The sequence below is a fragment of the Panthera onca genome, chromosome E1 (genome assembly GCF_046562875.1).
Source record: "Panthera onca isolate mPanOnc1 chromosome E1, mPanOnc1 haplotype 2, whole genome shotgun sequence".
NCBI lineage: Eukaryota > Metazoa > Chordata > Mammalia > Carnivora > Felidae > Panthera > Panthera onca.
The window spans coordinates 12596862-12609627 of NC_138352.1; the positions used below are offsets into that span (position 1 = coordinate 12596862).

The 12766-nt window shown below is 62.5% G+C and overlaps 1 protein-coding gene across 1 annotated transcript; it reads right to left on the reverse strand.

Moving 5' to 3' along the window:
• Positions 1–1184: 1184 nt before the first annotated feature.
• On the reverse strand, positions 1185–8128 carry LOC132687254 (uncharacterized). Its single transcript, XM_060645245.3, has 7 exons — positions 6661–8128; positions 5069–5152; positions 4438–4526; positions 3835–4020; positions 3012–3149; positions 2570–2762; positions 1185–2021 (listed from the first exon to the last, which is right to left on the reverse strand). Exons 1-7 carry the CDS (start codon positions 6860–6862, stop codon positions 1726–1728), a joined length of 1188 nt encoding a protein of 395 aa, XP_060501228.3. The 5' UTR covers positions 6863–8128; the 3' UTR covers positions 1185–1725.
• Between the last annotated feature and the right edge of the window lie 4638 nt (positions 8129–12766).

Below are 12766 nucleotides of genomic sequence, written 5' to 3' on the forward strand. Positions count from 1 at the left end.
GGTACTCCGGGACCCCACTCCTCCCATCTGCAGCTCCCTGTGGGATGTCTGGGGGTCCCAAACAAGCAGGTGCCGAAGTCCCGTTGGGGGTGGGGGAGCCGTGGCAGGTGGTGAGGTGACCCAGAGCGGCAGAAACCAGGGCCCAGAACTTTCGGCGCCTCCGGCTTCCCGAACGGAGGTGGGTGGGGCTCAGCGCGCAGACCCTGGGTCATCGGGAGACACGAGACACGCTCACTCTCCTGTAGGTAGAGAAGGCGGGAGACCCCGAGGAGAAGGGTCCCTGAAGCCTCAGACAGCCCCATTTGGGGTTCAGGACCTTCCAGAGTCTGGGATGTGTGTGGGGGTGGGGGCGGGGGATGGCGGCCTCTCTGGTCTCTGTCTTCCCCTCCCCCAGCCTCCCTTTATCGCTCCAAAGGTTACAGGAAGCTCCTTGGGGCCTTCGGGGCTGCACCGCTGGGGGCTCCCACTGAGGGCTTCCCTTCCTGTGTGTGCGTTAGCATTTACCGTTCCAGGTAGCAACGGTGTGCCCACTTGTCCTCAAATAAATCAGTTCATGCTACGTGCAGATGAGCCTTGTTTTTCTCTCTGAAAAATTTTTGCAGAATAAATAACACACGCGTGTGGCTCATGAAGAGTGCGAGGGCAATAACCTTGTTACCAGCTGTGTGTTTGTGTGTCTGTGTCTGTCCATCCAGAGATGCCTTCTGCAAACCCAGCAAAGCTCCTTCCCTTCAGGTCAGCACAGGCGGGAGAGGACCCCCGCCTCACGCCAGATCCTGGATGGGGGCGGGGCGGGGTGGGGGGGGGCTTTGCCAGCAGGTCTTCTCAGCTTGTGAGGCTCTAACTTGACCTCTCCTGCGGTTCCCTGGGGAGCGGGGGGTGCAAGGGTTTGCCTCCCTGTCTGTAGCTGGGCCCAAATTACCCCCGGAGTTGCTAAAAAACGAGATCCGATCCCAAATTCTTTACAGTAAAGACATATTCTTTTGTAAGCAGGAGATTTGACTTATTTTATTTTTTTTAATGTTTATTTATTTTTGAGAGAGAGAGAGGGGCAGAGCATGAGCAGGGGAGGGGCACAGAGAGAGACAGAATCGGAAGCAGGCTCCAGGCTCCGAGCCGTAAGCACAGAGCACGACGTGGGGCTCGAACTCACAAACCGTGAGATCGTGACCTGAGCAGAAGTCTGATGCTCAACCGACTGAGGCACCCAGGCGCCCCAGAAGTTTTATTTTTAAAAAAGGAAAATGCATAGAGATGAATACAGGCTAAAGCCCAGCCCCCCGACATGGGAGTTACTGCTCTTTGCCATCTAGCGCCCGGCTGTCCCTTTCTGATTTTCCTATCACCTTTCCCCCCTGGGTCCCCGAGTACGACCACAGGACACGCTCATTTGCTGCGTGACTCTGAGCAGATGGCTTGGGGCCGCTTCCTCTTCTGTGCACGGGGAGCAGAGGCCCTGCCCTGGCTGCTTCCTGGGCTCTGGTGGGGGGCTGGAATGGGGTCCCTCCTATCGGCATCCGTGGCGCCCCATCCCTGTCCCCGTTCCCGACACAGGAGGCGCTCCGGGCTTGCTGAATGAGTGCCAGAGGAAGGTTTCGCCCCGGGCGTGGGAAGTCCAGGGAGACAAGGGGGAAACGGGGTGTCCTTTTACTGCCTCTCCTGCCACCTGCTCCCTCGGGACACCGCCACTCCCCGCCTGGAGCCCGGCTGGGGCCCAGGGGCCGGTCACCCCGTCCTCAGGGCCCCCAGCTGCTTCAGCACGAACCCCCACTTCCTCAGCGCCAGCTCGGTGTCCCGTGCGGAGACGTCGCGGTGCCACACGGCGCGCACTGACCGCCCGGTCCAGGGGAACAGCAGCACGCGCACCGCGCGGCCGGTCTGCGCCACCTCGTCAGCGCTCACGGCCTGCAGATGCCGGCAGAGCTCCTGGGGCGGCAGCCCGTCCACTGTCACCATCACCATGTTCGTCTCCACAGCGGCGAGATCCACGGAGCAGATAGGGGACGCCAGCTCCTGGAGCCCTGGGCCCAGGTCCCGTGGTGAGTGGAGCCCGACCCCAGGACCCCACCACCGTCTCCACCGTCCGGCCCTGTCGCCCCGGGAAAGGCAGAGGGCAGCCCGACGGTAGTGGGGCAAAGAGAGACCCTGAATCCTGACACGGACTTGGCTGCACTACCTTTTTGTAGCTGCGTGACCTTGGACGGATCGGTTAACCTTTCTGGGCCTCAGTTTACTCCTCTTTCAAGTGGGGACACGAAGGGGCTGTTTCGAGGACTCAATTAGGAAACGTAAGGCCCAAGTTAGAGGCTCCACTCTGCCGGATCCAGCAGGAAATGAGAATTCCTGACCCCCGTGGAGGGTTTAGTGGTACAGGCCCCGCATCACCGTGGTCTGGGAAACCACCCTCGGCCCCGGGGCCCGACCCGTCACGGCTCGGTGGCTTAACCCTCGTGTTCTAGAATCAGAAGGATGTGGCCCTGCTGGGGATTTGGGTCCCGCTGCAGGGGACCCCCAGGGCACGCTTCCGGGAGCAAAAGGAAGTGAGGGAGGGGCCATGAGGTCCGGGCACCTTGGGCAAATCTCCGAGCGTTCTGGTGGTCCCTCGGCAGCACCTCCTCCACGTCTGCCAGTCCAACCAGGGCAGCTGCGGCCAGCACCCCCGCCTGGCGCATCCCCCCGCCCAGGGCTTTCCGGAGGCGCCAGGCTCCTTCGATGAAGTCCTTGGGCCCCCCAACCAGGGCTCCCACCGGTGCGCCCAGGCCCTGGGAGGAAGAGAGGAGAGAGTCCTGCGTGCCTGCGCCCCCAGGTGTGCATCTCTGTCCTCTCACCCCGGGGGGAGGGGGATGTGAAGGGGACAGGGAAGGGCAGACACCGTGGCCCCATCTGAGGTTGGGGCTCGAGGGGCCGGGGGCCAGCAGCGGCCCTCATAGGAGCTCAGGCACCCGGCTCCGACTCCTCTTGTGGGCACCCCCATCACCCTGTGTCTGGGAGGCAGCCGGTGGCTTCCCCACCTTGGAGAAACAGAGAGACACAGAGTCACAGTGCTCCACGATGCGGGCGGGGGGCACGTGCAGAGCCACCGCAGCGTTCATCAGCCGGGCCCCGTCCAGGTGGACCCGGACCCCGCAGCTCTGGGCCAGGAGGCGCACCTGGGGGCCAAGTGCAGGCCACAGTCAGAGGGGCTGGGCTTGGGGCAGGAGCCGAGGGAGGATGGGTCTCCAGAAGGTCACGGGGTTTGGTTCCTGGAGGAGCCACGGCGGGGGTGGGGGGTGGGGGGTACAGAGTGAAGAGAGCTGGGTTGGTGACCAGCTTGGCCGCCTGGGACCTGAGCAGGCACATCTTCTGCCTGGATCTGGGTGCCGTCCTCTAGGAAAGGGGGTTGACGGTGAGCGTTTCATCTCACGCCTACGGTGGCTGTGGCCAGAGCGGCAGATGCCCCTCCTACCCAGGCCGCACCCCTGCTCCGTGAAGGAGATGCTCTCAGCCCTTCTCACAGCCCTTCTCAGCCCTTCTCACAGGCAAAGGGCAGGTCTGGAGACTTAGCACTCAGGTTCTCACACTGGGGAGTGGGATGGTCCCTGCACGAGCTGGTGCTACTCTGGGCTCCCTGGGAGGGAGGGGTGGGGGACGGGTCTCTGTTCTGGGGCCTAAAGTGGGGCAATAGTGCCCTTCACATCTGCAGCCTGGGACCACATGTCCTCCCACAACACTTCTGGCTGCGATGGTCACCCACGGCCCATGTCAGAGACCTAATCCCCGGAGAGGGGCCCCATGGAACAGGAAGCCAGGAGCTGGCTGGTGGGGTGGGGGGCACAGAAGTGGGGTAGGGCCTACCTGGCGTAGGTAGTCGATGGGGAGAACCCGGCCCCCCGAGCTGCTGTGGGTGTTTTCCAGGCAGATGAGCTCACAGACCGGGTGGTAGGGGCTCCCGAGGCCCCGTGTGACCATCCTCTCCAGCTCAAGCAGGTCCAGGGTCCCATGGGGCAGGTCTGGGAGGGGGTGGGAGTGCACCCCAGCAACCTGCAGGTATTGGGGTGGGGATTCAGGATCAGGTCCAGGGGCTCAGGGTCACCTCCTACCTCTGTCCTGTCTGCTTGTCCCCAGCTCTGGACCATGGAGCCTTGCCCCTGTGCTGCAGCCTGAGGGTTAGTGTGCTCCCCCCACCCCCCACTCCAGCAATCAAGGGCCGCGTGCTCTGGGTACCCACTAGGGGGCAGCAGGACACCAAGCACAGCCGGTGTCCCCGTGGCGGCCGGAGCCGCGGCTGCCCCCACGTGGTCAGTCTGGGGATGACTCTCCTTCCCGCCTCCTTAGAGACGCCACCACCCGGCCATTTCTTCCCTCTGCAGGTCCCATGGCGGTGCCTGGAAAGCAGGTTCCCACCAGAAATGCTGAGCAGCTCGTGCTGGCCCCAGGTGAGGGGTGACGGGTCCTTACCTGAGCCACCCCGCCCTGCTCATAGACGTGGAGGTGGCTCTCCTGCCCGAGGAGGAGCTGGGAGCCCCTGCGCTGGCAGTGACACATCACTGAGATAGATGGGGGAGGGCAGTGTCGGCTCTGAGTGCCAGGGGGCCCACCGGCAGATCGTCTCCTGCACTGGAAGCCCACCACGGTGCTGCCCCTTGGGGCCAAGCAGCTCCGGGCACGAGCCTCAGTCGGGCGCAGCAGGAAACCGAGGGTGCATGCGCACTGGGGAGCCAGAGAGTTTAACAAAGGGACAACTTATAACAAAGGTGGCAGCATGTAGGGAAGTCAGAAGGGACAGTGCAAGACCCCCAGGCCTTAAGGGGCAAGAGAAGGCTGTGGTTACCAGAACCTGGAGACAGGGCCGTGTGGAGAGGGCTGGCCCAGGGAGAGCCTCTGGGGAGGGAGCTGGGGGAGGAGCGCAGACACGCTGGCCTCACTCTCCTCCCCTCCCTCCCCTCCTGCTAGGGGCCCTCCTGACTGAGCCCAGCAGAAATCCAGATGGCTCAGGACCCCACTGATGTCGTCCCGGCCCCGCCTCCAGCACCAAGGAGAGAAACACGGAGGGAGGGGCTGGAGGGCAGAGTCACCCGACGCCGCTCACCAGAGATAAGGTTGGCCATGGTGTTGGTGGGCACGAACAAGGTCCGATCCACCCCCAGCAGCTTGGCTGCCTTTTCCTGCAGCTCTGAGGAGGAGAGGGATGGGGTGCGAGGAGGATTCATCAACAATGGCAGTCTCCTTGCATCACTCATAACCATGAGCCTATGTCGTGATGAGGTGAGTGGCCAAGCCAGACAAGAGCCCTGGTCTGCCAGCTGCACAGTCTGTGGTCTTGGTGACCGCATGTCTGGGTCCAGAGGCCCCTCACTGAACCCTCTACACCCAGCCTCCTCCTGGGCCATGGTCTCCCCCCCCCCAATTGAAACTGTGGTTTGAACCCCCCTGTCCCATCCAGACCTCACACCTGTCTCACTTCCTTTCCCATCAGCCCCTTGCAGGTGGGGCCCTGCGGTTTCTCTGCTGACTTCCTCTCCCAGAACAGGACAGGAGCTCTCAGAAGGGGGGACTTGGGGAGGGGGTAAGCGGGGCTTCTGGCTCCTGCTTTGAAGCCTGCTGTGGCTCCCCTCTGCCTGTGGCATCAAGTCCAAAGGCTTCAGCATGACATTCAAGGGCAGTGGGATTTGCCTTCTGCCTCTACCTCCAGGGACAGGGGTGGCCCTGGCACCCCACGCTCCAGCCACATTCCCTTATCCATATCCTAAACACCTTTCTCACCTCCCAGTGAGCTGGCTCCCTTCCTTGCCTGGGGGCTCCACTCGCCCTTCAGGAGGCTACTCTGCAAAGTCCCCCTTCCCTGTGAGTTCCACGCCTCCGCTCACCCCCAGTTCTCAAGGCCCTCTCTGTGGACACATGTGAACCCCAGCACCTCCCCCACCCCATGGTGGTATGCCTACTAAGCAGTGGGCTCAGCATTTTTGAAGTTTGAGGCAACAGTAGGTGTCTGCAAAATTCATGATCACCAGACGCCATCTGGCCCCACAGACAGGCCCTGGGAGCTCAAGTGGCAACCTGTAGCTTGTCCCCGGCACCGGAGAGGGTTGTACGCACCCCAGCAATAGCAGTGGTCCGCAACTGTCAACCCAGGGTGGGAGTGCTGTCACTGTGTCACTTGAAAACGCTCCCTAGCTTATTGGAGCCCGCTCCTTGAGAGGTGCAGGCTGCGGAAAACCCCCTTATCTAGAGCGGCTTTCTGTTTATCTTCACGTGGAAAGACAGTGGGTCCAGGACAAGAGCTACAGGTTTTAGAGAAAAGACCTGGGCTCACATACTGCCTAGCCGTTTACTGGGTATGAGACCTTGTGTGCCACACTCGCTGGGATGCTGATCTCAGAGCCCTCCTGTGCAAGGTGAGACCACACCCATCTCTTCCAGCAGTGGCACGACACTTCAGTGTGCACGCGCATCACCTGGGCATCCTGTTAGCGTGCCGATTCTGGCTCAGCAGGTGGAAGGGTGGGACCTGGGGCTCTGCATCCCTAACAGACTGAGCAGCTAGGCCCGCAGAGCTTCACGCCCAGCCTGCCCGCTGAGCCGCCACCCGCGCGCCCGGAGCCGCCTCTCCCGCCAGCACCACGGACAGCGCCCCGGGGTCTCGGCGACGACCCCAGGCCCCGGCCTGCACACCCGGCTCACCGCGGACGGTGGGGTCCTCGCCGTAGTCGTCGTCCCCCACGACCGCCTCGGCCATGGCGCGCCTCATGGCCGGCCCGGGCTTGGTCACCGTGTCGCTGCGCAGGTCCACCACGTGCACCGGGACCCCCGCCCCGCCCCCAGACCCCCGCGTCCGGAGGGCCCCCTGCCGCTGGACCGCGGCCCGAGCCAGTCCACGAAGCATGGCGGGGGCAGCTCCCGACCCCACCCCGACCCTCCCGAGCGAGCGCTACCCGGAGCGGCGAGGGTCGGCACGGCTTCCCCGACCTCGACCTCGGCCGTTGACCAGGGCCTGCGGGAGCGCCCGCGGCATGCTGGAAGTTGTAGTTCGGACTCCGTCCCGGCGGGCACTAGCGCAGGCTCGGGCAGGATGGTGCCGAGGCACGCTGGGAGTTGTAGTTCGGGCTTCGCGGGGTGGACACGGCGCGAGATGGGCCTGGGGGAGAGGGAGTCACAGACGGGGAAACTGAGCCGTGCACCAGCTAATGCCTACAGTCACATGTGGCGGAGGCGGCCCGGCCGGCTGTCCCCGGAGTCCCCAGGGTCCCGTTCTGAACCACTACTTTCCGTCGCCCCTAAAAACTAGCATCCCGCCGTCTGCTTTTTTCGATATGGATTTTTTTGAGGACCTCCTGCGTGTCAGGCATGGCCTAAATGCCAGGCAGAGGGACACGAGGATGGCACAAGCGGTCTGAGCGTCCCACTTCATGGGGTATAATGGGAGGCAGAATTAGAGGGGTGCGCAGGGAGCCCCCTCCTCCATACCCCCTGCCCTGGAGGGGTGGGCTACCTCCAACTGAGGTACAGTGCAGGGTAATAGAGTGAAGGGGACCGACCGACTCAGTCCTCACTTACCAGCTGTGCGGCTTTGGACAAGCCTTTCGGCCTCCCCGTGCCTCAGTCTCCTCCACTGCAGAATGGGCTGCTTTGGGGAGTCCCTGACCTACTGTGTTCAGTGCTGACCCTGGTGCCTGGCTGTGGGTAAGTGCTATGTGTGAATGCTTACTTCTTACTGCTGCTGCTATTATCATTGTTACTGGCCACAGCCCAGGGCCCTGGGGCTTGGTGGTGCTGCTGTGGGGCGCACGGTGACTCAGCCCAGACTGGACCTTCTGCAGCGTGACCCTTCCTCACACGGAAGGACCGGCCTCCCTCTGAGTGCCCAGCCCCACTCGGCTGCTCCCCTTCCTGGAGTGTGGCCACAGATGTGTGTCCCCCATGGGAGGAAGTCGGTCCCGAGGGGCCCAAGTTCACCAGAAGAGGCACCCACGGCTCTGGTCAGGGCACCCCTGATCAAAGAGGACACCGACGCCTTCATCAGAGGTCTGCCATGTGCCTGCTCCAAATTGGGTCTGGGGGTGAGGGAGAGTAAGGCCAGGCTGCCTTCGGAGCTCGGGTCCTCAGGGTGGGGACAGGATGCTGCCCAAGAGAGGAGCACTGGGAAGAGGGGGGATGTCAGCATCACGGGGCGGGGCGGGGGGGGGGGTGCTGCAGCAGGCCTGGCTGAGGCAGCAGGGTGGGCTTCCCGGAGGAAGCAGTGACTGGGCTGACTTTTGAAGACGGAGCAGGTCGCTAACCAGACAAAGGGAGAACTCGAGGCAAAGGCTTGGGGTAGGTCTCAAAGGAAGGCCAGCCTGGCGGGAGAATCGAGCAGGGGTGGAGAGGCAGCTATATCCACGGTCGGGGCAACTTCCCCGGGGCTCTCCCCTTCTCCCCCAAGCCTAGCGCAGGCATCCTGAAGGGGCAGAAATCTCAAGTCCCCGTGGGATCAGTGGCCGCAACGACCCCCGTCTAAAGGAAAGGCTCATCGTGCCCTCCCCCACCCCAGTGCCCCTCTGGCCTTGACCCACAATCTGCACTCAGTTCCGGGCCCTTGGAAAACAAGCCCCTTATCTCGGAGTCTGGCTCCAGCCCTTCTGCTGGGAAGTGGGGTGGGGAGCAGAGGCCTCTGTGGGCAGGAAGGGAGGGGTTGGGGCCTCAATGGTGGCTCTCAGGAGAGCAGGGAGTAAGGGGCAAAGAGCTGGGTCCCCAGACAGGCGGCCTCTTCCTGGGGGAAGCTGGGGCCTAACAGGGCTCATCACCCAGTCCAAGCCTCCCCTCCGCCCCGCTCCCGGGGCCAGTCCCGCCAGTCCCGCCAGTCCCGCCACACCTTGGTGGTGGAGGGGGCCGGAGGGGTGGGGGCCTGGAGCAAAGAGGCCCTGGTTTCTGGGACCGTCATGGGGGGAGGCCCTCTGACCAAGGCTGGGTCTTAGGGGGCCTGTCTACGCTCATGTGTGTCTGTGTGTATCTGTGTGCACACACGTATACAGGTATCGGCGTGTCCGTGCGCACGCGTGTGAGCATGTGTTTGCGGGTACACACGTGCCCGTGTGAATGTGTCGGTGTAGGTGTGTGTACGTGCGTGTACAGATGTGCGGGGTGCCTGTGCACGTGTGTGTATACACGCGTGTCTGTGCGCGTGTGCCTGCGTGTGTCCCTGGCTGCGGCTGATATCGGAGTCATCCTGTTGGTAAGCTGGGAACACTTCACAGCCCCCAGGCTGGAAGGAGAAAGCAGAAGGCCCGTGAGCACCCCCTCCCCTCCACCCCAGGTCACTGAGCAGACCCCTGAAATCTTTCCCCTCAGAGGAGAGCCCAGCCCTCTAACCAGCTGCCGTCCCCGGAGGTCAAAGGCCTAAGGTCGTGGGATAGTCTCCTGCACACATCAGCTGCCTCCTCCCCCAAGGCCACAGCCCTAGGCTAGGCCACCTCCGGGTCCGCCCCGCCCCGCAGCCCTGGCTCTGGGTCCAGCCCCTCCCTCTCACCGCAGGGCAGCCAGATGGCAACACCTCTGTTCCCCGAATGCGCTGTGCACCGGCCTCGCTCTCACCCCCAGGTTTTGCACCTGTGTCCTTTCTACCCGGAAACCATCGGCACGTGTCCTTGGTTATCGCCTTCTGAGTCTTCGGGCCTCAGCTGAGAGGTCCCTTCTTCCAGGAAGCCCCTCTGGCCCCAGCGCCAGCGGGGCAGGGAGAAGGGAGATGGCCTGCCTTCCGGGGTGTCAGTATCGTCTCTTCCCATCGCCCGCAAGTTATGGGAAAGGGCCGAGATGCCCTCGGCCTGTGGAGTGTCCTGTGTGCCCAGGCTGGCCCTGGCCCACAGTAATCCCAGCTGAATGAGAGACAAAAGGGGACATACAGATTGACTGCCCCCAACACCCCTTCCCTGGGGAAGCGTGGAGTCCAGGAGCCGTGTCAGGAGCTCTGACCATGGAGGGCCCTGGGTCCCCGTGCGAGAGGAGGCCAGGAATGGCTGAGGAACAGACATTAGTCCTGCCTTGGTCTGTCCGCGGAGGACTCTCCAGGGAGGCCCCCAAGATAGCCCCTTCCCTGGCCTTCTGGAGACGTCTGCCTGCCACTCCCCTGTGCATTGGGAGGACACTGGGCAGGCTTGCGGGGGGGAGGGGCAAGACATGAGTTCAGAGTGGCTGCTTTCGTGGCACCCCGGGCTCGCTGGCACCCCTCCAGGTGCAGGCTCTGGGGTGTGGGCGCAGCGCACACACACACACACACACACACGCACTAGCCGAGTTCAGCGTGCGTATTCCTGTAACGCTGGGCCGCTGGCAGGAAGTGAGTGGCGGGAGGCCGCTGCTGGGAACCAGGGGCTGGCCCCACGGAGATAAAGGGAGGCAGCAGATTGGAACTGGAGATAGCGGCCTTGGGTCCCGGTAAACAGGTTGGGGGAAACGTCCTTCCCATCCCAGCCTCTTGGCCCTGAGCCCGCAGGATCCATAGGGCGCTGGCCTGCGTCCAGGCCCAGCAGCCTGGGAGTCAAGGGAGAGCTGTTTGCACCATAATCTTCCCAGACTGGGTGGGGGTGGGGGCAAAGGAGAGAGGGCTGGGCACCCCCCCCACCCCCCGTCAAGGCCACACGTGCTGGTGTAGAGAGGGAAGGGGACAGGAGGACCCCTCCGAGCCGCTGCACCTCCCCCACTGCAGAGGGAGATGTCAGAGCACAGCAGAGGGGTCACCTTCAGAGCCCCCTCAGCACATGCTTGGGAGGCCAAGAGAGAATGGAGGCAGTGAGGGGGGCAGGGGCTGCACCCCCACTGCCCAGCGGGCAGGCTCTGCAGCAACAACCCACAGTGGGCTTGATATGCTGGCAGCCAGGAGGCCCCTCGCTGTCCAGGCAGAGGGGAAGCTCACACCTTCACTGGAACTCAATCAGGGGCCGGCTGGGTGGGGTCTGCACGGCCGATGCCCAGGACCTGGCACAGTGGGGGCTCACGTACGCGTGTACTTCTGAAAGAGTTACGATGGGGCACCTGGGTGACTCAGTCACTTAAGCGCCTGACTTCGGTTCAGGTCATGATCTCACGGTTCGTGAGTTCGAGCCCCACATCAGGCTCTGTGCTGACCGCTCAGAGCCCGGAGCCTGCTTTGGATTCTGTGTCTCCCTCTCTCTCTCTCTCTCTCTCTCTCTGCCCCTCCCCCGCTAGCTCTCTCTCTCTCTCAAAAATAAAATAAACATTAAAAATATGAATTAAAAAAAAAAAAAGAAATAGAACATGACCAGGATTCCAGAAGGTTCCTTGTCACTCACAAACCCTCCCTCTGCCAGCAGTTCCGGCTGCTGTCTTTTATGATCATTACCTGCCACTCTTCATGGTTTTGCCACCATGGATGCGTCCCTTAGTAACAGCTGACTGCTGCTAGTTTCTGAACTCGCCGTAATAAGTCGAGTCACAGTGCACGCTGGTAGCCTGGCTGCTTTTGGTCAACATTATGCCCGCAACGTTCATCCGTGTTGGAGCTGCGGTTCATTCTTTGCCATGGCTGTAGTTTTTCCACCGTGTGCCTGCACCACAGTTTGTCTCTCCGTTCTGCCTGTTTCGAGACCGCGTTACGGTCAGGTTTGGGTGCCGCACAGCGCTGCTGCGCGCGCGCGTGCGCATTCGCATTCATGTTTCCTGGGGCGAGCCCCCCCCACCCCCCACCCCCCGCCCCCCCAGCCCGCCAGACCGGCTGGGGCAGCCGCTGCTTCTCTGCGGCTCCAGGGGGCGATGCCGGACCCCCTCCCAGAGTGGCTGAAATGCAGGATCACACTTCCTGACTCGTGCCATTCCGGCCCCGCGGGCAGTGGCGTGTTTTGATTCTTACCTACTCTTTCGCCTGCGTGATGGAGTTGAACGCCTCTTCTCCACGCGTTAGCCGGTTTGGATTCCTCCTCGGTGCGGGGCCTGAGTCTTTTCTCACCGGTTTGGGTTTGGCACTCACTCACATATGCCGTGTACCAACTCTTCTTGGTTGCACGTCGTGCCAAAAAATATTGCCCTTTTCTGCGGCCTGTCTCTGCACTTCTATGGAGTACTTGATGGAGTCCAAGTTCCTCCTTTTATGTCGTTGAATTCATGGCGCACCCCCCCCCCTTTATAATTAGCGTCTTGCTTAAGAGCTCCCTTTCCTCAAGGTCATGATGATAGCCTCCTAATTTTCTTCTAAAATTTGGAAGTTCTGCCTTTCCCGTTGGGCCTACACGTGTTGACTCTTTCCCTGCAACCACTCTCTATGCCCACTGAGGTGGAAAGTGCAAATCCAAGGAAGGACCCCAGACACAGAGGTCATGTTCCCTCCACCAGATCCTCCCTTTGCTGTGCTCCCGGATGGCCGCCACGCCCTGGGCCAGGCCGGCGGGGCTGCTTGCCTCTGTCAGGGTGGCAATCAGGAGGGAGAAGTGGCGGTGGAACTGGGGAAGGTCCTGGTCAGAAGTGCCAGGGAGGCCTCGAGTCAAGTGCCACCATAGTTTGGTCCCGCGAACCTCAGAGTACCCGGTGCCTAATAGGCACTGCCCCATCCCGCCTCCGCCCAGCACAGCCCTCCATCCCTGAGGCCCGGAGTGGGCAGACAGGAAGCCTTTAATGCCTTTCAGGGCCCCTCCCCAGCCTGTGCAAGGCTGGGGGCTCAGCCTTCCAAGATGGGAGGTGTTGGGTCAGGATCCGACCCCTCCCACGGAGGCACCCTCACCTTGGGCCGCAGCGGGCAGGCCCTTGAGGGGCTCCAGGTCCTAAGAGCGTCTCAGGGGGCCCGGAGGGGACAGAGTGAAGACCT